Here is a 26,213-nt window from a genome sequence, read left to right on the forward strand (position 1 = left end):
AGCTGAGCTAAGGAGTCAAGGGGTCGTAATAAGATGGCAAATCCTTCCTTATCATCTGTGGGATTGGAAATGAGAAATTTAACGTATTAATTGTTAAAAATAAACATTATTTTAATTAGCAAACTGCTAAGTTGCATTGAAAGAAAAAAAAATATTTTTAAAGATTCGGGATGCATTCGAAGCGGTGCTGTGCGGTGAGGTCACAACAAGTAAAACGGGCGGATGCTTGCGGTGCGGAAACTCGGGTGATGAGACATAAAAGAACCGCGCGAGCGCGTTTTTGCGCAACAAGCTTTGCGCGTGTTGCCCGTGTTGTAACACGCTACATCACCATTCTTTTTACAAGAAATCCTCTCCATAAGTACACATTCTCTGTAAAAAAATGTTTTTGCAACGCTGGAAATTTCAAGATCTTCACTTAGAACGTATTGTATGTTGCAACAGCGATGTCTACGGTCCAAGGGGTAAAATGATCGTCACAATGCACAGTCTGCAAGTGTCACTACGACGCTGGTTCTGCTAGTAAACAAGCTTATGCCGTGAACACAGCTGACTGCAGCACGTGGGCTCATACAAGCAGAAAAGAGTATTAAAAATATTACTCTTGTAGCAAGGACCTTTTATGTTCGACGGCGATCATAGAGATATATAATGGTCACCGGCGCCACGACGCGAAGTCCGAAGCGTCCTGGACATTGCAGTGGTGAATGCCTTACGAGCACCCCTTGACATACTACTGTACACTTCCAACATATATCTGTACACCTCCAATATTCATTGCCACCCGAACGGTCATTCAGGGGGTTAAAAAGATATATTATTCATATGACCGGAACCTTACGCTCATGAGATCTTTAGAGAGTGTAAATGGCCGCATCAAAAAGAAAAGAAGAAAAAAAAAACGAGCTAAAACGCATTTGTACATTTTCGATTTCTGCCATAAATATACATATACCGGCTATTTTTCAGGCTTCAAAGTTTTGTTTTAAAAAAGGCTACGCTAATTCGGTTTGTGTAGCTGAGATAAGTAGTAGGTGGGTCTTAATAAGATGGCTAATCCTCACCATAAGTGGGATTTAAATTTTTTTATTTCATTTGTTACGTAACGATTTAATTGGCAAAACTAAAACTATGGTTATAATTAGGAACCTGCTGACTTACATTGGAAGCCACTAAAAAGTATTTTTTTAAATATTTCGAGAACGTGTGAGGCAGAGTAGTGCAGTAAAGTTACCACATGTAAAACGGGCGGATGCTGACGGTGAAAAAACTCGGATGATGAGAGATGGTAAAACAGTTCGGGCGCATTTTTGCAGCACAAACCTTGGGCGGCTGTCGCCGATGTTGTAATACACTCCAGCGCCATTCTTTTTTATATAATCCTGTCCATACAAAACACATTCTGTGTTAAAGCCTTTTTCGTGACGCTGGAAATTTCCAGGTCCTCCCTTTGAACGTATTATACGTTGAAACAACAATGTCTGTATACAGTCCCGAGGCCAAAGAAATCATTGTTTGAATAGCGAACAATTCACAATGCACAGTCTGCAGTTTTCACTACCGCGTTGGTTTCTCTAATAAACAAGCTTATGCCGTGAACAGAGCTGGCTGCAGCACCTGGGCAGAAAAGAGCAGAACAAACAATTTTTAAAAATATAACTCTAGTAACAAGGACTTGTTAAGTTCAATTGAGATCGTATAGATATTATCACGAATGACAAACGATGAGGCGACGAAAACTGAAACAAACTAAACGTTTAATGGGGCGAACCTGTGCCCAACATAAAAAGGAACCAGAAGAAAACAATAGAGCGTCGTGGGCGTCGATGGCGGCGAAACAGCAGGATCGAACGCTAGAGCGAGACTGACTACGGCTTGCCACGCGGAGCACCTTTTGTAGCCACGTGGGTCTCTGGAACATTCGATCTAGAACGTTTGCTGCGTAGAACATTCGTAACTTGATCAGACAAGAAAGTTGTCAAATTTAGGGGAACGCCAAGTGGGAAGAATAAATAAAACAAAATTCCGCTGCCTGGAATCGAACCCACACCTTCAGCGCGACAGCCAAGCACGGTAACCATTCAACCACGTACGCGCTTGCTCAGCGACACGCGTGGCAATAAGAATAATTTATTCCGAATCTGAACATTGTCCCGAAATATCACAACAAAGAGGAGGTAACACGGCACCAATGAAGGCTACTCCACGTTGGGAAACGTGACGTCGGCTAGTTGTGACGTCGGCTAGTTTACTTATTTTTGTCGGTACTTCATAGGATTGTGTGAAAACAAAATAATTTGTTATAGTTGCAGCTTTATTAGAAAATAAGTACCGAAGGTACTGTTATTGATCCCGCAACGCAAAAGTAATTTTTGAGAGTGACATTTGGCTTAAAAATTAAAAGCTTTTTTCCTTACATTTGCGTAACAAAAAACTAAAGCTAAAGTCGATAACGCCGTCCTGCCCCCCTCACCTTCACGCGTGGCAAAATCCTCGTTATGACTCATGACAAACTACGTACTAAACATTTACACAAGCTGATATGGCACCTAAAAGTTTGAAAGCACATTGATTGGAAAGGCAAGGAACGTCTCGATTGCACTTGTTTAATGGCATCATTGTCGTCAAGAAACAGGAAAGTAAAGACAGAAAGTATGGTTGTTGCCTTTATCGTTAACCGGGAAAAGAAATAGAACTTACAGTAATGCGTTGCGTATTAACTGCTAGCACTTAAGAGTGACCTTAGTTGCCAGGACCTCTGCAACGAGCTCCCGTTAACGTACGCGCACTTGGCTCTTTCCATACACTCAAAGGCTCCAACTCTTTTTTTATCTGGAAAGACCTCCAAAATTATTACCGTCTTTGACTCAATTAGTTTGTCTGCTTTTCCATATTCCCCCCCCCCCCCTCCCGTTTCCCCACTACAATTCAAAAACCCGAAAAGGGTTCGCTCTGAAGAAACCGCGAACCTTTTCTCTATATTGCCTGAATTTTATGTCAGGAAAAACTACATTTTCATTTAAAAAAAAATTATTTGAATGTTTTGTTATTAAAGATAGTGAAGATGTGAGCACTCTTTGAGTATAGTGATCAATTACAGGCGTAACGTAACACCGATTCAAGGTAAGCGTTTTCTTAAAGCTACTGGTAACCGTAAATTTAAGTGCACTTAATGAGAGGGCGCAAACGAGTTGGTGAATATTAAGCATGACAAAAGCCCCGAAACAGCGGCTGAAAACAGGACGTACACTAGCGTATATGTCGTTTTCATCCTTCTTTTTTTTTTTTTTTAATGTTCATGGGCTTGCTCAACGTGGAGCGGCAAAACGAATCTCCATATTGTGATAACTCAAGCCTCGATGTCGGCTGATTCTTGCTAGATTTTCCGGGTCAGAAGTTCTACCTATCCTGTAACTTTTTTCGTACAAAAAGTTTAGCCTCTCCTCCCCGTTCAACACACAAGACGTCGGCTACGACCAACTTTGACGCTGTGACCTAGATACAAATACCCCAAACTGCGCCTTTATCTCCATCGCGGATTATCTTCGCTGCCGAAGTTGATATGAAGATGCCATCATCCCTGACGAAAATAATCCCGGACGAAAATAATCCCTGACGAAAATAATCCCCTGCCACCTTTACTGCGCCGCCGCCGCCGCTGCCGTCCCCGTTTCTCTAGTTCTCCGCAGGTCCGCGGGAGGGCGAGCGGCGCGCTGGAGTTGCGAATACCATTGCAATGGGTTTCCGAAGCTGTAGGTTGCCCATGTTATATCTTAGTTACACGGGCGCTCTCAACTGCCATTGAGTCAACGACAGTTGACTCAATCGCGATCGGCCGGAGTTACACGGCGGCGCCAACTGTCATCGAGCCGCTAATGACAGTTGAGCTCAACTGAACGGACTTCCCCAACGGAGGTAAAATGGTGCTTGTTCGTGAGACCGTGGCCACCGACCACCGTTAGCGAGGCACTAAACAACAGAAAATATCTCGCTTAGAAAAATGACGAAAATGAGGGGGTCCAAGACTGATTCTTGAGGTACACCAGAGTTTGCCCTGCGCATCGTAGATGATGTATTGTTGACACAAAAAACGCTTTCATATTTAACAAATGACTTTTTACTCCCCCTAATACCGTACCTCATACTCCAAATACGATGGCTTTGAATGGATGATCCTGTGATTAACCATGTTCAACGGCTTATTCAGGTCAAGGTAAGGAACGTTGAAGTGGCCTTTTTCAGAGACTACTGAAAGTGAATTATACATAAAAAGTGAAAGATTTGTAGCCGCCAATGCGCAAGACATAATGCCACTTTGATTAGAAAGGTTTTGATTACGAAACTTGACATACAAGTTTTGATGTATGCCTTTTCTGAAGAGTTCAATAAATGAAAATAAAAGTGAAGTTGGTCGGAAGTTGAACATCGCCCCAATTTTCTCACTTCAGGACTAAAACGATTGAGGCAACTTTCGATATTTTTGGGTTTATTTCAGATATTTTTAAGTTGTTCAAGACATTTCACGCTATGAGTGTGAGTACCTCGTGGTAATATTTAAAATAGAAAAGGGAATTCGTTCATGTACGGCAGACAGTGACGTTTCAATTGTTCTTATTCATTGCTGGAAAAATATTTTGTAGACATTACTGCGACTAATCACGTTACCAAACCCAGTCTAGTGAGGCAGCTTAGGTGCCGTGCAATCCATGTTTTCTTTCTATAAGGGCCTGAAGTGAGCAGTGAACAAATCAGGCACACTGTTCGCATGGCCTTCCTGGTGATCCGGAAAAATTGGGGCCGAAAAATCTTCAAAAGCTGCGATCTGGCGGATCAAAAGAACAGCTCAGGAATTTCGACAAAATGCACTTCAACGAATTTGATTTTATGTTTCCTGACTAACAACCACAACAGTACTAATGTTAGTAATAACTATAGTAATAATCATAATAATTATAATCATAACAATACTAAATAAACACCGGAGCACCCTTGACACATTGAATAGAGTGTACAAGTAGTCAGATTAGGAGCAACTGCGTTTATAAAATTAGCTTCTTTCTAAATGAAGAAAGGAACTGGAAAGGGTAATCTAATAAAGCTTACAGCTTGGCTCGCACGCAAGCAGAGTTAGAGAGTTAACACGTCTACGGAAGCTGGGGCGAGCTCCCTGAGGAGGGCTGGACTGGTATCCCACACTATAAAAAGTACTGACTCTATCTGCAAGTTCTGTACGTATTTTCTACTTAGTCACAAAGACCGATGTCGTCTCCGGCCGGTACGTTTTCGTAGGTGCCAAGATTGATTTAAATAATATAACTCAGGAAGGTATAGACTACAAGGCATGGGGTTTCAACTCCATTAAAAGAAGGGCAACAAATGGTTCAAACAACGAGGCTCGTCTTCAAGCTTCACGCATGGGGTTAAGGCTCTGGCGATGCACTAAAAATGACGCCCAATATATTCAACAGCTACAACTGTTTTCATGCGTGGGGCTCCGTGCGAAACATTTCCTGCATGAAGTTTATAAAAAAAGATTGAAAAATATAAAGCAGATCGTGATTTCAAAATTATAAATCCGCTTGGGATAAAATGATAAAAAACTACCACCCGGATTACGTATGTGTAATTTTAATACATAGCATAGAGCTTATTAGCAACAGGTTAAGAACAGTCAATCTTCAAAATGTTCTTGCACTTTAGTTCGAAAATTATGTATCTTTCATGCTAAACCCCGCCAATTTGAAGCCGGCATGAGTCGTCTTTTGCGCAATTTCGGTAGTAACTTCTGTACGCGGTAACAATCCAAAACGTTTGCCACTGTCACAAACAGGATAGCAAGAGTTGCTTCTTTGCCGACAGATCAATGATCAAGTTGCGGCCAATTGCTCGATAGTTTTGTGTTACTGACACAGTATTATGTTTGAGCGAGACTGCACGCCAGGTGCATCATACTTCGATTGAAATATTTTTAACCAAACGTACTTAGTCGTCCCTATGGTCAAAGTTTGACTCTAAATTCTGCACATGTGGGAAGTTATTATACACATAAAGGAATTCTAGAATTCGTACTAATCGTTCAATCTTCTAAAAATGTTCGTTTGGTGAAAGCAAAAAAAAAAAGAATGACCTCTTTTTTTCAGAACTCTTGCCATAGAAATGTTCGTCCATATGTTGTTTTTAATATCCTGTTACAACAGATCGAAACCAGTAATCAATGGATACCTTCAGTGTATGTTTTCATATAGGTATGTATATTACCAAAGTTCCCTATAAGTGCATTTCGATGGAACTTGTGGCAAAATGTGTTTTTGCCAAATTAGCTCTTGCTATATTCATATTTTTAAGGAGCTTGGGCGTGGGGAGCACGCCTTTTGTGACGTTTTCTTAACAAACACTCATTGTTTTCATGGCTTTAAACATGGCCAGGAGCCCGAGTTCAATTGTTTAGAGTAAGGTGACGCATGACACGTGTAGAAACGTCAACGCATTGCAGAACGCATTACTTTCGCACGTGTCGTTATAAAGCGACCCGTGCTATTTCATTGGCCATTCTGGTTATAAGTTCACGTGCCTTAGCTTACACAACCTCATATATAAAAAGAGGGATACTTATCGCTTGCAGGCAAAGATAGCTTTAGACTGTTGTCGTCACCACGTATATAAGGCTCATATCGCAGAAGTTTACCATTCTTCATATTTGGTTTCTTAGCGAGAAGTTATAATGCTGGCCGCGACACTTTTTACGGTAATCATTGCTAGTTTTGGTAAGTGCCCAAATATTTATGTTAATAGTTTTCGTGTTTGATATATTGTTCCCGCTCTACTCAACAGGTGAGGTAAAGTGCGCTGAACTAGATCCGGATTTGTGGAAATGTCCAGACGAAAGCTTCGACGATGTAAGTGCATTTTCACGGCTTTTAAGCAATCACAGCGTTGTCAATTTCTTGTTTTGGTGAGACGTGTTTGTATGCCGTTTTGATTGTGTTTTGCGCAGGTTGCAAATACGTGTTTTAATGCTGTAGTGATTTTAAACTGAGCGATCGAGTTATTAAAAAGGACAGTATGAGCGCAGTGTCAGTGTTTTTTTTTTATAAAAGAAGCGCCCAACAGAGTTCACCTCTAACGCTCGATCAACACGCATCAGCTGACGCAACAACACTGCTTGTTTATGAAAGCTTTTTAAACGAGAAAGAAAATGTAAAAAAGAAAACAACATAGCAGTATACTTTTATGAATAACTAAATCTAGCTTAATATATTATACGTGAAGCACACTAGTACCAATGCACATCACAATTGTAATCGAACTCTCTGTGGTATAACCTAGAACTAGAAACAAATGGGCTTCAAATACCATATCTCGTACGCTATGACGCCTCTTATTTAAATCATAACAAAGAGCGTTAATGGTCTGTGGGTATTTTATAAAATTCGGGAAGAGAATTTAGTGTTTTTATGGTTGGCTCTTCTGTAAATTAAAGTGCTGAAAAATAACGGGCATGCAGTCGAGACCGGTATGCACATGTCCCTCCTAGACTTCACAACCTTCTTTTACTCCGTCGTTTCTATTGGAGGTTTTATCTCCACAGCTTGCAGTTCTAGCTACTCAGAAGCATACTCTTCTAGAGTTCTTTTTGCCCCTTTTTTAATAAAAAATATATTTAATGTAAAGCTACCGTTCATGCTCTCTTCGGAGTTTTTCAAATATTGCTACCCTTCCTTTGCATTACCTTATATTCCTCGTTTTTTTTTTATTGTAAACGTGAAAAGTATGGGTTTGATCTTGAAAACACAGATTTTATTTCGAGCAATAGCGTTTTTCTTTTGAAGGTGCACTTCATTAACGAGTGGATATCTGATACCAATGCATTGATGATATCAGTTTATTGCTTCTCATTCCTTTGTCGGCAGACAAAAATCTACCGACAGAACAAAAAATACGCATGCCTCTTATCGCTATCTCCCTTCCTTTCCAATTTTATATGGGAATATGTCTGAAGTTATTTTCATAAGGTGCCCCCTCTCAGTACAGAAAAGTCTACCCTCAGCAATATTTGTCATTTATTTTGTTGTGAAATATGTTTGCCGTTTTGCGTTTGCGCATTTTGAATCCTCTATATTGTGACCTACTCAAATTGTATCAAAGGGTAATTACTACCTTATAGGCACTTGTTTTTGTCTCAGAAAGCCGCACGTAGAACAAATATTTTTTACCGTGACAAACGCCCTACATTATTTACGGAGAGCGAGTAGAATTATAATCAAAAGATGAAGGTAAAATAATTGGAATACACAATACAAAAAATCTACATTTTGCGTGTGTACCAACCGTGGTTATGCTAATGTGCACAACATAACATTTTTCTAAAACTATATTTGTCACTGATTAATACTCAATCATATGGCAAATAATTGTATTTTAATGATAAGGGGAACAAATTGGCTGTTAAAAGTTACATTGCTAAAAGGTATACGGTGTAAGCTAAGAGAGTTAAAATGTCTTCGAGATAAACGAAGGCGTTCTAATTGAGAAATCTGTATAAGTTGAGGGTGGAGATTGGAAAGTCTTAAAAAAAAAAAACACAAAGCCGTGGTATGCTGAGATGAGTATTGAAAGTGAGGAGGAACAGAAAACCTTTGTCATGACATCCTCTGTCACCAAGGCAACGTGTTCATAGTTATAAACAATTAATCGGACAGCTCTAAATTGAAAGAATTCAATAGTATTAGTAAGATAGATTTTATTAAGAGTCAAATTGCCAGGATAACAGGCTACCTTTAGGCTAAGAAAATTCTTGTAGGCCAGCTGCCGTAGAGCGGAATGTGCTGGGTGCAGGCAGCGACGTATGTATCCAAGTGCCCTGGAATATTTATTCAGGCATAGCTGTTAGCCCAGGACAGATTAGGGTTGAAGCGAACACCAATATTCTAATTCGATTGAACGCATTCGATATTTTGCGAACCTAAGGACTACCGAGAAAGAGAGGGAGAATGGATGCGGAAAAAACTGAAACTTGCACTTTCATTCAACGGACGCCAAATCACGGATGCCACCATTTAAAATTTTAAATCGCGGACGCCACCATTCGCGCCACCTTAGCCTCCTCTACACTCAAAGCCTCGTACGACGACGAAGTCATAGAGTGCCCGGTCCCAGATTTGGAGTCCGAGGTCCTGGTAGCACACAGCATCAAAGAGCCATTTTTCGGGGAACCTGGACGGCAGCGCACAGCTTTTGCAGCGACGAGGACCCGGACCACACTTGTTCGCTCAGGAGAATTGCGTTTCGGCGTATCTTCGCAGCGGGGGCGCTAGTCACGTGGCTCCCTTCTCATCCGCTGTTTGCTGGTCCACCTTATTCATTTCGACGGCCGCTTTCTGTGGTAATCTGCCAGGCTTTGTTCGCGCTACCGTTCACATGGCGCGAACGGTAGCGTCCGTGAATTATAACTGTTGAATAAAGATGCACTAATAATGTAGTGCATTTCGCTACTAGAGGAAGCTTGCGGAAAACAGACCAGTTTAACGCGGATGCGCGTACAATTAATTGGCGTTATTTCGCGACAAATGAGAACCAAACAGCGTCCACTTTTTTTTTTTTGCATTTCTGTCGATCTCCTCCGCTCTTTTTCTGTGGAAACCCGGTGCGTGCTTTTTGCAGACAGCAGAGCGCCGCAGCTCGTCTAAACACGTAATGTTTTCTCCCCGCCGAGACTAAGACGGATACACTCGTGAAAGCCGTTCGGCTGGCACTCATGTCCAGTCAATAAGACAAGCACTGCCTCAGCGTTCCGCTGGCAGTCGGCTTATGAACTTTCGTCTAAATTTTGGAAACGCAACTGGTTAGGTACCTTCGATATCGCGCAATTCGGTATTAAAGATATACCATTCCTGGGCTACCTCGGTGAGCCGATTTTATCTCGGTTTAGATATAACCATCAGAGTCATAAAAAAGCACACTCGTCTTTAGACATATCTAAAACCAAAGACCGTATTTTAAAAAAAAGAAAAAAGGTCTGACGTTTTGTGGTGCTCTACCCATTGTGCGACAGAGCGCGATAATGAAACTTCGTCGCTGTGATAAATAAATACATATTTGAACGCAGACTTTTTTACATATATTATAACTATATCAACAGGTAATCTCTCTATCTTAGCCACATGAAAAATACCTGAAAAGCGAAAAAACTGCCCGGCACCCCTGCGTTTTAAATGGGTACGGCTCATTCGTGTAAAATATTTCCGTCCCAGAAGAAAATGTCTCACTTGGGCTAAGTGTAAATCCAAAAGTACTATGTTTACTAATAAAATTTGGCCACCGAACTTTAGATCATTGCGCCGGCCGCCGTGGTGCGCGTCCACAGTGCGCACTTGAAAAAATGAATTAATTAAAAAAATCTATTTGCGAGTGATCCCACTATCACTAAAGTATACTTCTGACCAGAACTCTTGCCATTTTTAACTAATTTTAGCTGCGTCTATAACGCGTACCATCCAACCTATTCCCATAATTTTAGTGAGCGTTTTGTCTATTAAGTATAGTTTCTTGTTCTTTAAAAACGACTTCGAATGGCCTTCCCGTTTTTGTCTAACCGCTAGAAACAGCAGAAATATTCTTGATAAAACATATTTTAAAAATATGACTTAACTTGAAAGGAGTGACCCAACATTGTGCGAGTCCTCTTCCAGAAATTACATAAATACACCAGATCTGTCACAATCACCATTACCTCTCATAACTTTTCAGAGAATTGTGTCCCTATTTAAATTATTTTCTTGTTGTTCGAATTGATGTCCTTTGAAACTTTCATATGTAGTTTAATATTTGAAGTTTTCAAAGAAACCTCCTAATGAGCGCTTGTTACCCGCTACACAAGTAGCGGCTGACAGAGTCTTGTTAAATAGTGCGTTGCAAGTTAAAAAAAATTCGCGTAAATGTGCTTTATTCGGCTATTTCTCAAGTTACGAGCAATTTCTTGAAACCAGCATATGTTACCACGTGTGTTACAATGATGTTTCTATCCGCCAAAAAAGTTCGTCTGCTCCCTGCACAGACATTACAGCGACATCACGGCGCAAGCTTTGATTTTATGATACAGTTGTTTGCGTATGGTTGTATACGAGGCGAAAGACTGCCGGCTTTTTTGCGCAAACGTTGCAGGTTCCTCAGGGCTCTCAGCTTCCATGTTGTCTGCTATCGTATCAATGGCTATCTTGTCTTTTTTATGGCTGTCGAAAGTTTCACAGGTTCTTTGAGTTCGAGTAGTCTGCATTCTGGAGAGGTGATTGAAACTAGTAGAAAAACGTTTTTTCGCCAACATGCAGCTACCAGGCAGGATCCTAAAAACTCAAAGTCAGGTGTTTGCTAATAAACAATATAAATGGAGTCGGGGATGGCGCTTCGTCTCACCCGTGATCATTCTCACTCACAGTTTCTCGCCTTCTCACTTACGCGCAGAGAAACATGGTTTGTTAATTTTGCTGGCCGTATGGTTCGATGTTCTTCTGTGTGCATTTGCCCTCTACACAACAGTAGGTAGGAAGCCTTTTAAGGGAGAACAAATAACTTAAATAAGCAGAAGCGAATATCTGAATACCATAATTATTAAACTTTCTGAACTTATATAATGACACATCACGCTACAAAAAGTACCCCTATGCCGACAGAATACTCAAGTGAATCGAATTTTTGCTCACTTCAATTTAGATGTGTTAAAAAAAAAATCTAAAACAAAACCCGCTTATTTAAAGTCTATGCCTAGTTACACCCATTCAGTTCATTGCTGTTTTCTTGTGCATCAACTACCGACTTATCTCTTTCTGGTCCATTAGAAACTGAAATATTTAGAACAAATATAGATCTTTTATATAGCTTAAATTGTTGTCTTTATTTTTTATCTAGCATTGCTTTACACAATATATTTACTCAAGAATTTGTTTTTTCTTTGAATTAGCCGGGATATTCGTTGAACTGCACTTACGGCTGTAAAAATGGTAACCCAGAAGACACCAACCTTTACTGGGGTCGTTACAAGGATGGTACCGTGTGTGTGGTAAGTACACGTACACATTAGTTAACCTTACGTTTGCTGCTGATTTCCTTCATTTGTAATCATTATCTGTATGTACAAAGTGTAACAGCGGCATGAACATTTCACTTCAAGGTGGTTGCGTAAAGTTTATTGCATTTCTATCTAATTTAATATTTTTTCTATCCCGTCGTCTTTGCTCAAAGTAGATCATATAAATAATGTTTGGAAACAAAGCATACTAATAACGCAATAAACCGGTTTGTTTAGCTTGCGGAGTCGTTGTGGTAACTCATTAAACAAATTCTTGTGTGCGTGCATTTGATATACAAACTAATTGACCAAATAATATTGATATTTATTGTAAAATCATAACGCTATGAGCGCAGCTCATTGCAGCTGATAATTTCAAAAGAAAGATTATGCTGTTCCATTCTTTCAGAACAAGACATATTTATATGCATCACAGGAGAAATTATCTTTATGGTTGTCTTTGTGTGAGAAACCTACTTCAACGGCCGCACTTAATGTTACGGATTCATAATTTTCGTATCATTGTTGATTGAAATAATTCCCCAGACCTCGATAGTTATAACTCGTCGCTGGGATGTTGTTCGAAACTTCTTCAACGTTCATCAGTGTTGTCGAAGAAGACAGCATATAAGTTTGAGTCTGTAATAAAAAGACACCGAATGCAGCGGCAGTCGGAAGTGCTAGTTATTCCCCATAAGATCTGATTCGACATCAAGAAGTATGCTATAAATATTATTTGAATATTTTTTTTCTTTACACTGTGAGTAGTCAAATATTTGTCATTTGAAGGCAAAGCAAAACCATCGGACAGTGATTCAAGAAACAATATTCTTAGTTTACAAGATGCTTCACGATTATTATGTCCGAAAGCCCGCTAAGTTAAGGCACGAGTGCATACGACAAGAGCGCGATGTTTCAGTAAAAGAATGCGTGAGTGTCGACGAGCTGTTTGTGACAAATCTGGGGGCCATCTTTCCGTACGCAGGATGCGAATCGTTGTTATGACTAACAATATTATTTGACAAACAAGAAAAGAAGTATGTTCGCACGCCATTGATTTATTTAACTGACGAAAAGGTTTCGTTTCTTGATAAATGTTTGTGCACATGATTCTTCCGAGGTATACTTTGTGATGAGAGTAAACATGTCAGTCTTTTTTTTTTTTTCTGGCGTCAGCAGCAGGGTATGCGTTTGGATTGCTTGAACACGAAATTCTCATTAAACCATTGGAAGTTAACGTACGTCCGTGTTGTTTGTGTCTTGTTTGCCCCAGTATTTTCAGCTGTTTCGAAATAATTAAATGAGCCACGCGTAATGTAGCTGCAAACTGTGTTTCTTCTCTTTCTATTCGCTTGAATAAAACTAGATTGATATTAGCTCACAAATAAATACAATGGTTCTTGAGCACAAACAAATAAACAAAATATGCCCCGTCAAATGTTTACCGTGTTTTTTGGCTCAGGTGAATAAACTATGCATCGCAGAAATCACAAACTCAGTAAGAATGTAAGCTAGCGGTTGGGATGTAACTTAAACGTTTTAGAAGATGACGTTGCCTGAATTAAAAAAATAAAAATAAAAAACTAAAATTCGCTATCAGCCGATGTCCTTATACCATCAAAACAATAAATTTTTCTGCGAATACCCGTGGGATTTATATGAGTAAAAAACTCGTGTAAGCAAGAAAGGGAATCAATACTGCTTTATTTTTGCTGACACGTTTGTTTCAACAAAATAGATGATTCAATCCCCCACAATGTCATTTTCATTTTGATGAAACTAAGTTTATGTGGACGCGGACTCATAAAAAATATTAGTTTTTCTCAATTACCTTTTGATCCAGGTACCGTCATGTTCTCATACATTCGCCTTTTTCCCAACCGCTGCCGTCAGACTCTCATGGAATTGAATAATTCCGCGATGCATAGTTCAAATACCCGGGTCAAATACCAAGGTTCCCTATTCTCAGGAACTCTGTGTAAAAACAAAATTCAAGGCCAGATTTTCACTCCTTGTCTACATCTCTAGCTGAATAGAGGTGCGTGCGTACTACTAAATATATTATGAACCATTTTTCCTCGTCCCCCTTTAGAAATAAATCTATGTTGTAATGAAGTGTTAGTAAACAGCGTGGCAAACTCATTGATGTTACACATTAAAAAAAAAAAAAAAAAAAAAGATCCCGGAGGCGACGGACGGAACAATGTTGTATAAAACAAGGAACATTTTTTTCGAGGCAGTTCTAGAAAAACATTTATTTTGCGCGTATTGCCAGAAAACTATTCAAACGATCGCGATTCTTAGTGTTATGGATTCACTCTATAAGCCTCAGTTTTAATACATAACTGGCGAGTTACATGTATACGTTAATCACGGTAGTCTTGACGTATTTTGCATCCCTGCTACCTAGCTGTAAGAATTCATTTTTTTATACATAGGGAGCGCAGTCTAGTGTGTTGTAATAGAAATACATTGGGTTTCCTAAACATCTTGCGTTACCGTACGAATTTAATCACGGAAGATTTTTATTCTAGGTTGTATATTACTACTTACTTAATTCTCATTTTTGCGGTATGTGAGCTAAAGAGACAATGTTTTCCCTGCAGGTCCTTCAAGATGGTGACCCTAACAAGTTCGATCACATTGGGACTTGCAAAAACGGAACATGCGTTGAATATAAAGAAGGTAACAGGATTTTGCATGTAAACTAAACATTTAAATTGTATAGAATAAGAAAATGAGGGATTCCTATGATAATTCGTTTTGCACTTGCTTGTTTGCCAAGTATGGCTACCAATGAAACATCCTGCCTAACGCATGCCTGAAGCAGACGCGCGTGGACCGTTTTTGATCAGAGGTTTTGTACAACCTCCTACTTGCGGTCGTATTCGAACATTCCATGTAGCCTGAAAAATCTAAAACATGCCCTACCATTAAAGTCATTGTGAGAGTGGAGGAGATCTTTGTGAGGTGCAACATATTCATCCCAAAACGGTGACACAATAGAAACACCGTCGTATCACTGTCAATGCCAAGAGCTAGTGCCAGGAGACGCGCTTTCACGCGCTCCAGAACAAAAAAAGAAACAAAAGCGTTCGGTAGAGACTAGAAGAAAACAAAATCGTTCGGGACAAAACATATGTCTTTTTTTTCCGAACGCTTTTGTTCACGAACCTCCCTCTCCCACGGTGCGTGAACCCGACGTCAATGCGCTGCGACTTAAGTGTGACGTCTAGCAGCTATTGCTGTGTCTGTGCTCTGAATTAACCAAGGACTGCTCAATTTCTTGTAACTTTGTACCCACAACCGAAGTTGTGGGTACAATTTGTGAAACGTTCGAGACACAAGCATACCCCTATTTAATTGTACTCTACCTAACAGTTTTATTTTTTTTCCAGAACTACACACAACTAATCGTTATTACGTCTTTAACTGGTCACATTAGCAATTTTTGACTTTACCCCGATCAAAATTACCTCATTCAAACCTATTATAAATAACTCAACAATGGTAAAAAGGTCTATCCCAAAAAAAAAAAAAAACGTTTCTTAGAGCGTGTTTCACTCGCCCAACTATCTAAACGTACACGCTACCTCTTCATATTGACAAGAGTATTCCTAAAAACCTCCAACTATACGTTTCAATTTTCATGTTATTCTACCATAAAGTTTTTGCTTACTTTCTTTTTATATTTGTTATGAAGTAAAAGGTATTATGATTCTTCCATGACCTTACCGAATGCCGCGCAGAACTGATATTTTATACTTTTTCGTTCCGACAGACAACATACAACAAGTATGGAGCCAACTTCCTGAGACGCAAGCCCAGTTTCATTATTGCGACCCCAAGTCTAGCGTGAGTTATGAAATCAATATATGCTAATGAAACCTAAAACAAATCATAAGTATAATAGAAACGTTTTTTATTGTTGAACTCACGTCACATATTACTATATTTAGTCGTCTAAGCACCAGAGCTCACTGTCAATTCACTTAGCAAGTATAATATTCTACGGTGACCAGGCAAATCAATATTCGGCTTAAATACTAAGTATATTATTTCGTGAAATCCATTCCTTATTTAAGAGACCATATATAGAGTTTTCGAGCTCATTTGTATCAACGTACAAAAATATGATGCTCGCCATGTAGTTTGTGGCTTCTCGTGGCCGGCTTGTCGGCTTTGGCAAGAAAAACAGACCCGTTTTTCTTTTTTTTTAAATGTTCTCTTCTATCAGCTGTTATCTCCTCCTGCCCCCCCCCCCCCCCCCCCCCCTCCTCCAACGATGACCGTTCGGCCTCTTGGTGTAACTACCACGTTACTTTTTTTCTCTTTCGCAAGACCTCTCTCTCTCTTTCTCGGCGTGTCGAACCAATGCAGAAGTGCTCACAGTCCTGTTGATAAAGTTCGAAACATTTATTGGTGCGCCGACTCTCCAATACAGAAAAATGTTGTCCACGTTGAGTGCCGTATTGTGTGGTTTCTATCGACGTAGCCTTCGGGAACGTGGCAGAGCAGCATGCGACCAAAAAGCGCGTCCAAATTGGGGCGCGTGAAGACAGCACCGCGTCAAAAGAGGACAAGAGGCCATCAAGAACACTGCATGCGACAAAACAGCACGACGTCAATGCATGCTGCTTTTTGCATACGCATTACGTATTATTCGCAGAACGAGCTATTTTTAGTACTTGCTGCCAAAGTGTTTTTCAGCCCACATGTATTGCCATTGCATTTTATGTTGTACCGTTATGCGACTTTATATGATTACCGTGTGCCTTTATATTTTTTTGCCTATACTTACAGCTTTTATTCAATATTTGGTAATATAAAACCTTGCCACCACAGTCAAATGAGGCTAAATTTCTTGCCGTCGTTTAATGTGTGAGGATTGTTAATCCGTTTACGTCTTATATCGTAGAATTTATACCCCATTTAACTAAAACGAAGAATGAAGTTCACAATTAACGAGTTCAGTGTAATTTTTGCCTTAAAGACCGAGCAAAGCCTCACCCAGCAGATGACTGGCGACCAATGAGGATCTACCTCATTGGGTTCTGATCCAGACGCAAGAATCTCGGAGACAGCTGAACGTCCTGTCCCAGTATGATACCGGCCCTGATTAACTCTCTTTTGCACTGTCGCTGCGATAGATCTTTTTATATACATCACTGGTTTTCGCGATACACTCTGTGATCTCGAATGCGCCGTGCGTATGCGTAACTCGATGTGCAGGGTGTACAGATACGTACGACGTTCACATACGCAGGCGCCGCCCATATATGGACGTCATCATTCAGGACGTCATCCTTGGGATCGTTCTAGGTGTCGTCCTTGAGATGAACCTGGAGGTCGTCTTAGAGGTCGTTGTAGACGTGGTCTTTGACGTCGTCCTCTAGAACGTCGTCCTCGGCGTTGTTCTAGCAAATAGATAAACCCGCGCCCCGCATACACGGAGCGGCATCAGTTGGCTTCAGTTGAGGTAGCTGGTATATGGTGAATGCTGCTGGAGGAACAGCTCGAGCATTAAACGATTAAAAGAGACATAAAAAGACACAACACACGAAGCTGCAATGATACCGTGGAAACAGTTTGAACATTAAACGGCTACACAGATACAGAAGACTTAACAATTAAACAAAGACGATGAGTCGCATTTCAAAGTGGCACGCTGTTGTCGCGGTGACGTCAATAATTGCGTCGTAAACCATTCATAAAATAAAGGGTTTACTGTAAATTCGCATCGTCGTATTCAAAGTGAGCATTGTCGCGAGTCTCATAACGAATGCTATCGTAATTCATAGACAACCTACAAAAGTTGTTTCTGCAGCAATTGTTTCTTACTGAATGTAAACACCAAGTATCGAGCGCGACACTGTTGGCGCAAACAAGCGATCGCCATTTTTTTGTGTTTTTTCTTACTACCGAAAGGTTGTCATCTAAGATATTATTGTTATAGAAAGAGCTCATTTAGGACTCTAATATAAGGGGTAAAATTGCCTGCCAACTAATACTCTTTCCTAATAAAATCCTAAATGTTGCCGATGTCATGTTCGCGCTAACAGTCTCGCCATGTGTACAAAAGTGTATGTCGAATAAACCACTTCTATAGCAATTCCATGAAATTCGCTAATCGTGATCTTCATTATTATATTGAGTAAAGAGGGTGCTGCATTTGTACAAAATAAAGCGTTAACCGATTACCAATCAGTCAGTCATTAAAGGGCGGCAAGAAATTTAGCTTGAGTGGCTTGCCGTGGGTAGTTTATTTTATTACTGAACATACTGAACATGTGTTAAAAAATATACGTTTTAATAAAAAGATAACGGAGCAGGAATAATGTAAAGTCTTAGAACAGTAGAACAAAAATAGTAACAAGTATACACGTACTCTCTTGAACAGGTTAGCAGGAAGTACTCCATTTAGGTGCGTTCTGCTAACAATGTGTCCTACAGAGAAAAAAACACGCATATACTTACGTGCGTGGTCTTTTGTCCCGCGCTGTTTTGTTGGGTGCTTTTGTGGCGTGGTGCCGCAGCCTTCGTGTGTTGTCTTTTTTATTTTCGTGAGGGCACCCCGACTTTTTTCTTAAACTATCACTTTCTTTTTTTTTTTTCATCTAAAAAAAGATAGACTAACGAAGGCTACATTTAAAAAAGTACGGCAAGATGGATTGTCTTTAACGCGCTCTAAAACTTCTAAAACTTTTGCTTAGGAGGGCTATTATACCGATTAGTGTTTAAAAAGTTAGTTTTTTAATATTTGTCAACTAGCTACTAGAGGTTATTGAAAAACATATTGACTAAATCAATAGAACTGTTAACACTACTGTGTATGTTCGAAACCCATTGCGTGTACCAGGCATATTTGGGTTTTTGCGCCATTTCGCTTTAACACCCTCTATGTGTATACAATCGACGACAGAGAGGAAATTTTACTTCTTATTTTATAAAGAGTGATTCATGGTGCTTTGTACCTTACATTCTTCAGACGGATCCCGTGGACAAATGCCTGCATATTTGCAACAAAACTCATCCAGTTGGAAAGAGTGGATATTTTTTCGGCATTTATCTGGATCATAATCCCTGCAATGTGAGTACAATTAAACATAAAACTGTGAAGAAGCAGGGAATTGTTATTAACGTATTATAAAGGTATATAAAGCGGACTCTATTTCAATTGCTTTTGACCGCTTACAACTGGAGATTACACCTGCACACAGGTGCCATCTATGGGATATCCCTGAAACTTTTTCGGCATGCGTTAAAATAGACAAGTTTTGGACATATTTGCGACACCAAATCTATGCACCCTTTACGGCCAATCGTCGGGTGTAACATTATAAGTATTATTTTAGGCCTACGGTGAAATATTCGTGAGTAAAAATAAACAAGTATGCGCAAGCCTGAAGTGTTCCTTGAGGAACCAACAGATGAGGATAGTGCCTTATTTCGTCCTAAGCAGTAGCTGCATGAAACAGCCTTAAAGGAACACTGACAACCAAAACATCGGAACTTGTTTATTCTTTTAAACTCTTCAAAAGTGCCTGACACAATCTTTAATAAAAGTTCATCTCGACAACAAACTTGTAGCGGGGGGAAGAGCCCATAAATGGTACACGTCCTCAGTCCACTATCCGTGCTCTACCTCACGTCCTTATTTTTCATTTGATTACGTAGAAGGCGAAGGCATTTGTCAGTTATTTTGAAATGTCGCAATTCGCAGATGTGTGCAACAACTGTTGCACACATGTGCATTGTTGCACACATATTACATCGTTGAATTCAAAAGGTCAAATCTTTGAGCCCGGAAACCGAAGCATCGGTCATTTTTTGCTTTCAACAAATACCGTGTTTAAGTGTTGAGGGCGCACAGGAAAATGTAACGAAACGCCACGGAAAATGCTACGCAATCTTTAACAAGTACTTTACAGCACAATCTGTAAATGGATAGGAACACGCATAATTGAGAAGAAATACTACATAATAGAAAGAAAAAATCACTTTCATAACGCGCCTCGATAAAATCGCACGAACGACCCTTCAATTATGAGACTGACACTGTGCTGCTGGGCCGGAGAAGCATTTCGTTTTTCTCTAATAGGCGTCAAAATATTTCATTTTTTATTCGATACCCCATGGGGTACGGAAGTCTGTCCGCGCCAAAGAGACACTGGTGAACGTGAACCCGGAGTTTCGGACGCCGGCGATCGACGATTGAACGGGTTCGAACAGCAAAAACAAAAAAAAGCTAGGCACGCTTTTTTTTTTGTGTTCTTGCTTTTATTATTTTAGACCAGAATATTTCGAGTGCACAAAGACTCATGCAGGTAAATATTTTGCCAACAAACCAGCGGAGTAACGGCCAACCCTGACTGACTTGATATATCTAAAAGAAACCAGCCTGTTAAGGGCAGGGAACCAATGTGTGAAATTTCCCAGAACTTGATACTCGACTCGAATTTCCTCGGTTCTCCAAAAAAGTACCTGCTTACAACTTGTACCTTTACATCAGCAAGCTGCACTGCCATAAGCGGCTCTCCCAGATACTGTGTAATCCCACCAAGATAAATAAACCATCTTTCACAGCGTCGGCTAAGTCAAGCGGCAGAGAGCGTATCCCATGTGCAGTTATAGCAAAGTCCTTTTTCACAGTATGCTGCAGTACATCTCAGTAAAATACTGCTTCCGAACAGTCTAAGAACTGTCTTTACGTATTTTCGATAATCACTGCGACAGATCTTCGTGCTTCTAATGTCCCCGTATGCTTTAAATACTGCTAAAATAATATATATTAAACCAAAAAGGGAGGCGTCGTCTCCGCACGGAGAAGGGACACGTGAATGTGCTCAGCGAAAGAAACAACATAAAAGCCGACAAACAAGCAGAAAAGAAAAAAGCTTACTCGCCCGAAGCCCTGATCGACGGTAATATTTAGAAGGGAAAAAAAATGAACCACACTTCCTCTCGGAAGTCACCCAAAAAGACCAGTGAGGGCACCATATTTGCATCTAGGTCATTGTTTCGGCAAATGCTTCAAAACGTGCCTGTCAAAAAAAAAAAGGGTTTTCTTTAGAAATGCATTGTTCTGAATCCTAAACTTTTAGGACGACCCCAAGTGATCCTTCACTTGTGTTTGCGACAATAACAATTGTTAGCAGTGGCCCTTTTGCGGTTTTGTTCTGTCGTCTAATTATACGGGAGATGCTAGAAACATTTTGTGCAATCTCAATCTACGCAAAAACGCCTGGCTGACAGAAACTCGATGATAGCATGGTTAAAAATGTCCGGTAAAAGATTATTACTTCAGGATATCAAAACACTCTTCAAGTGCACTCAAGCTTACCGCAAAGTCCCGATAGAAAGCCTCGTTCAAGAGATTCCTTATTCCCGATTCAAAAGTTTCTTTTCCACAGTTTAAGTGTCAAGACAATATTACATTGCGCGTTTGTAATATGGCGAATTCATAAATTAGAGAAAAACTGTTTGAAAAGCGACATACAGCACCGGATGACACATGTAGTGAATCGCCTTGATAGTAGTAAGGGCTGCATCAACGCTTCTGTCAATGCTGCCCCATGCTGAATTCGTATTTTTGAGCAAACAGGAAATGCTGGAATGTTTGCAGTCGGGTACCTTTGCAGAGCTAAAATAACGCAACATTTAGACGAAGGTTTTTGCTATGTTTTATAAACTGTCAACCAGTACAGTTTTAATCAGCGCATTCGCGTGCTCATAATATTAAAATATTTTTCACCGTAAATCATTCTTGCTTTCCAGTTCACTGGTGAGCGTGGTGAATGCAGAAGTGGACTGTGTGTTAATACTACCGGGACGCATCCCATTGAAAACTGAGGCTTAAATCTTCGCTCAAAAAAGCCAATCTTAATAAAAGTATATCTTCCTCTCTATTGATTACATTCTTTCTAAACAAAATAATTTAAAAGGTGCACATACTGTGACTGCTTCTATTTAACGAAACCAATGGATTCTTAAGACAACTCAACATACGTTGAATTTTATTAGGAGCAAGAATATAAGAATCTCAACCAATTTAGTCAATACCAATAACAAGCACCGAATTTGTGAGCACATTCGAACAGTTATCAGCGCCCTTACCAAAACTATTTCAGGCTAACTGTAAAAATCCTCGCCAGAATTAAACGCATTTTTAACCTTCCTATCCAGTCACGTCGAACACATATATTTAAGAAATGTTTTATAGACATTCTTTCAACTGAACTCCATAAAGTACAGACGTTAGAAATGCGTCAAAAGTTTTATCACGACGTATGTTTGTGATTTATGTTTTCACATATACATCTATAAATATATTATATAGATTAGACTGAATGAAATATTCTTACATAGTGCGGAAGAGCGACATCACACCCAGTCAGAATCTCCTTGCGGAGGAAAGTTTTCCGACCGTGTCAAAATATTATTGCCTCAGGCAATGCTTTATATATAGAGATACGGTTCCTTAATTCCTAGCAAACATATTAAAACAGATCCTTGACGAGAAAAAAGGTACGTGCTTGTAATCCTTTCAAGTTCCGGAATGATGTTCGTTCAATTGATTGCTTACAAAGCGAAGCGTATTTCTTGCAGTGGAGCTGCCAACTCCAGTTAATCAGTGCACTATGACTGCTTCTTGGCGTACGTATTTGTGATGTGTGCGTGTAAATGGGAAGTGTGACCGTTAATAAAATCACCTGCTCTTTCCACTGTTTGTGTAAAGTCGTACAGTCCAAATAGCAAGGCGAAGCCTGTTCTGGGTTTGGCTAAATAAGTTAAAAAGTAGCATTGAGTCGCGCTACAGAAACACTGAGGTATAGCGTTTGGCTTCGCTGGCTGTTTCGTACGTACAACGAACGGAGTATGGCTTGCGCGCTCACGCTGAGCGACCCCTAAAGCGTGCACTCTGCGAGCCCAAGCTGGGACAGAAACAGGCCGAGCTGCCAGGCGGACGCTACAAGCCACATCGAAGCCACACCGAAGATGGATGAAGGAATCTGACGCTTCGGTGTGGCCTAGCAACTCACGGAGCGCGAGGTCACATGGCACGTCTTTGGCGCTAGATTGGCTGGGACGCTTGTATCAAAGACCTCGGTCTCTAGCGTTGAACGCGAAAGCGTGGATTGTGGCGGTTGCGATATTGTCGTGGCCTCTTTTTTGTCACATTATTTGCGGTGGCACAGCAGACAGAAATCGGGAACAGACCATTCTCTCTACGGCGGGGAAGTCTCTACCTTTTGTGGTGAAACCGATCTTGGCGTCACCTGGTGTCACGCAAACGCACGTGCCATGACCCGCCGTGGGGTGTTGCCATGGCATTTATATAATTACAACTGCAGGCGCCGCATATAATTGGCCGTATTTTTTGTGCAGCGCGCAAGAGATTGAGCACCAAATTATTTGTCGGCCGGAAGAGAAATGTCGCCATTCACCAGAATAGCCAGGCTTGTGCGGCTTGCGGCGAGCTGTGGCTCCGCTGGCGTGGCTGTGCTTTAATTGTTTTGTTAATCGCACAAAATACAAAACTATATTAAAGGAGTAATAGCAGAGCTTCACAATACGAGATGAAGCACTAATCGTTGGCGATATACCAACGCCTCCTAATCTAGTTGCGCTTTCATAGCAGTTAAACTTTCCCTAAAATTGTAATTGTTTGCAACAAATAAACTTGCTTTATTTTGAAATTGCTCATTTTTTTTTCGTACCAGAGAGAGCTCGTTGGAGACGCGTGAGGATTATCCCAAAGGCAGAAGGAACCCAAGTGAGGGCTTTTTCTGGCTCCTAGAAACAAAGACTGCAGAAAACAAAATTTTAGATATAGTGAAATGCACATGACACATTTCTGGCTCAAAATCAAGCCGAAGTCCATGCTGGTAAAACTCCAACCTAGCCTTGTTCGATCTACTTGCACCTCTTGCACCCCCGCAGAAAAGTATAGGGCGGTGCACTTCCGGTATGCGTATTGAGATAGGACCTGAAGTACACCACCCTACACTTTTCTGTACCTATACAAAAGGTGCACCTAAATGGAACGAAGCTCCTCTTGCTTTGCGTGGGGGCATTGTGTTACAACTAATGGCTTTTGTGTTGAAGTCGATGGCGCCACTGGAGCAGTCGGCAACATTACAGAGTTACGGATAGTAATTTAATTTTAAATATTGGCTGTACGTGCCTTTCATGCGACGTAAGATGGCATCGTATCATTCTCCTTCGCCCGTATCTTCTGCGGAATACCTTTGACACCATCACACTTGCTCTTGGCCAGCCTTGCCAAGAAGACCGGAACCGATGAAGCCAAAATGTATGCTGCAGTAGGAACGGGCACAGGAGCATGGTAAAAATTAACGGCAGCAAACATTACGTCAATGAAAGCCATGTATTCTACGATAAGAGTAGCCAAAGCCTGAACGATTGACTTCGGAGGTAAAAACATGACGAGGTAAACATCTAGAGATTCTAGACGAACCAATCACGCCTCGTTGTGCTTCTTGAATTTTGCCTGGAATTTGTGGCACGCACGAAGCTTTGAAGATGTATGAACCCCAAATGTTATGTCAACTAAAACTCTCTTAAATGCAAATTATTAGGGTAATATGCAGAACTGGTTCACGTGCGGTTTTGAAGACTATGTACCAGAAGAGTTGATACTGTTTTGTGAATCCAACATATGTTTATTCAAGTTACGTCACTAAAGTTCTGCTATGCTCCGGTACGCTGCTGTGCACTCTTTTTACAGGTGTATATTTATGCGCTCAATTTTACTGTTCCCACGCGAGCCCCCTTAGGTCACGTGACCTCAAGGAGTCACCTATCCCTCAGTACGCTTCCATCTTCCTCCTCAAGAGCTGCGCTCTAACCGGCGTTACAGGGAATTGTACACGGCTTCCATTTTTGGGCACAAGTCCGCCCCATTAAACGTTTCAGTTTCTCCAGTTATTCTTTGTTTTCTCGCCTGTTTATTTGTGACAATATCGCCTTACGAGTATTGTTGTAGGAATTGTAGCGTCCCGCCTACAGCTCCTGCATTGTTTTTGTTTTTTTAATCTGAACTTCGGTTCACCATCCCTTTAAAGCATGTTCGTGACACACTTCTGAACAAGTTTGAACTTAAATATTGTAATGAACCTGGAGATCGGCAGTAGTGTGTTGTATGTGCAGTTCACCTGCAAAAACTCAATGCTCTCCCCAATAATGCATAGAAAAAAATAACGCACATATAAAACACGCACGACATATTTTGTGTCACACCGGCTTGTTAAGGATAATCAAAAATATGGTTTGATAATTGCCAAAATTTACAAACTTTTTTTTTGTTTACTGTCAAAGGTGGCAAGCCAGGTACCTGCAAGAGCTGAACTCGCAGCCATTTTTCAATATAAGTAACCCAGCTTTGATTTCCTATATACTAGATGGCCCTTTTCCAGATGTCTCTTTTAAATGCCACCAAAACATCAACCATGTCCACCGGTCGCGTGCCGCTAGAGCCACGCTTCAGTGGCAGCGTGCTTCAGGAGCTTGACCATCTTGGGAAGCTTACAAGGAGAAAGTGACATGGGAGGTTGTAAAGGCATTTTTTTTCTAGAGTTCACAATGAAGCCCATGTACGTGCGAAGCTGAAGGCCGGTTTTACCTTTTATTTTTATTTCTTGCGCAGTACAAAATTCGTGGCCAAATGGGTGAACGACATGTGTCTATGCGTCCCCACAATTCGGCTTCGTAGGTTTTCGGAGGAGATGGGTGTTTCAAGGAGTACGAAAGAGTGAAAACGAAGGGAAAGTCGCTCGCAGCAAGTTGGAACAAAGGAAATACGTTTAAGCGCGCCAGAAATGAGAGAGGAGAAAGACACAGGTAGAAAAATATCCGCCATCTTTGCCAAAGCTTTTCAGCGAATGCAATTTGGCTCTTTTTTATAATTATTCTGCTGTTGCGCAGAAACGCTTTGTATGCTCAAGCAACCGTCGTCTTAGGAGAATAAGCCAAAATAAAATAACTGATACGAGTTGTATATAGCTACGATTACGAATGGAATCGCGGATTGATGTGTCTATGCAAAAGTCTGAATGGAAGATAAATGTGGATATAAGCATCATCACCCTCCACGTTGGGGCTCCAGAAATTATTATTTGTGACTGGTACA

General features: G+C 40.6%; 1 protein-coding gene across 1 annotated transcript; it reads left to right on the plus strand.

Annotated features, from left to right (window-relative positions):
* The first annotated feature begins 6,721 nt into the window (after positions 1–6,721).
* LOC121835684 lies at positions 6,722–21,913 on the plus strand. Its single transcript, XM_042290132.1, has 7 exons — positions 6,722–6,764; positions 6,832–6,896; positions 11,954–12,052; positions 14,668–14,746; positions 15,843–15,916; positions 19,050–19,151; positions 21,839–21,913. The coding sequence occupies exons 1-7, from the start codon at positions 6,722–6,724 to the stop codon at positions 21,911–21,913; spliced, it is 537 nt and encodes a 178-aa protein (XP_042146066.1).
* Positions 21,914–26,213: the final 4,300 nt, after the last annotated feature.

Source organism: Ixodes scapularis, unplaced genomic scaffold (assembly GCF_016920785.2).
Source record: "Ixodes scapularis isolate PalLabHiFi unplaced genomic scaffold, ASM1692078v2 PGA_scaffold1__304_contigs__length_218370807, whole genome shotgun sequence".
Taxonomy (NCBI): Eukaryota; Metazoa; Arthropoda; class Arachnida; order Ixodida; family Ixodidae; genus Ixodes; species Ixodes scapularis.

Excerpts from the sequence above, each read along its gene's own strand:
- LOC121835684 (XM_042290132.1), top strand. The coding sequence starts at position 6,722 with ATGCTGGCCGCGACACTTTTTACGGTAATCATTGCTAGTTTTG. Across the intron at positions 12,053-14,667 it reads AGGATGGTACCGTGTGTGTG|GTCCTTCAAGATGGTGACCC; the intron begins GTAAGTACACGT and ends TTTTCCCTGCAG. Across the intron at positions 14,747-15,842 it reads ATGCGTTGAATATAAAGAAG|ACAACATACAACAAGTATGG; the intron begins GTAACAGGATTT and ends TCGTTCCGACAG.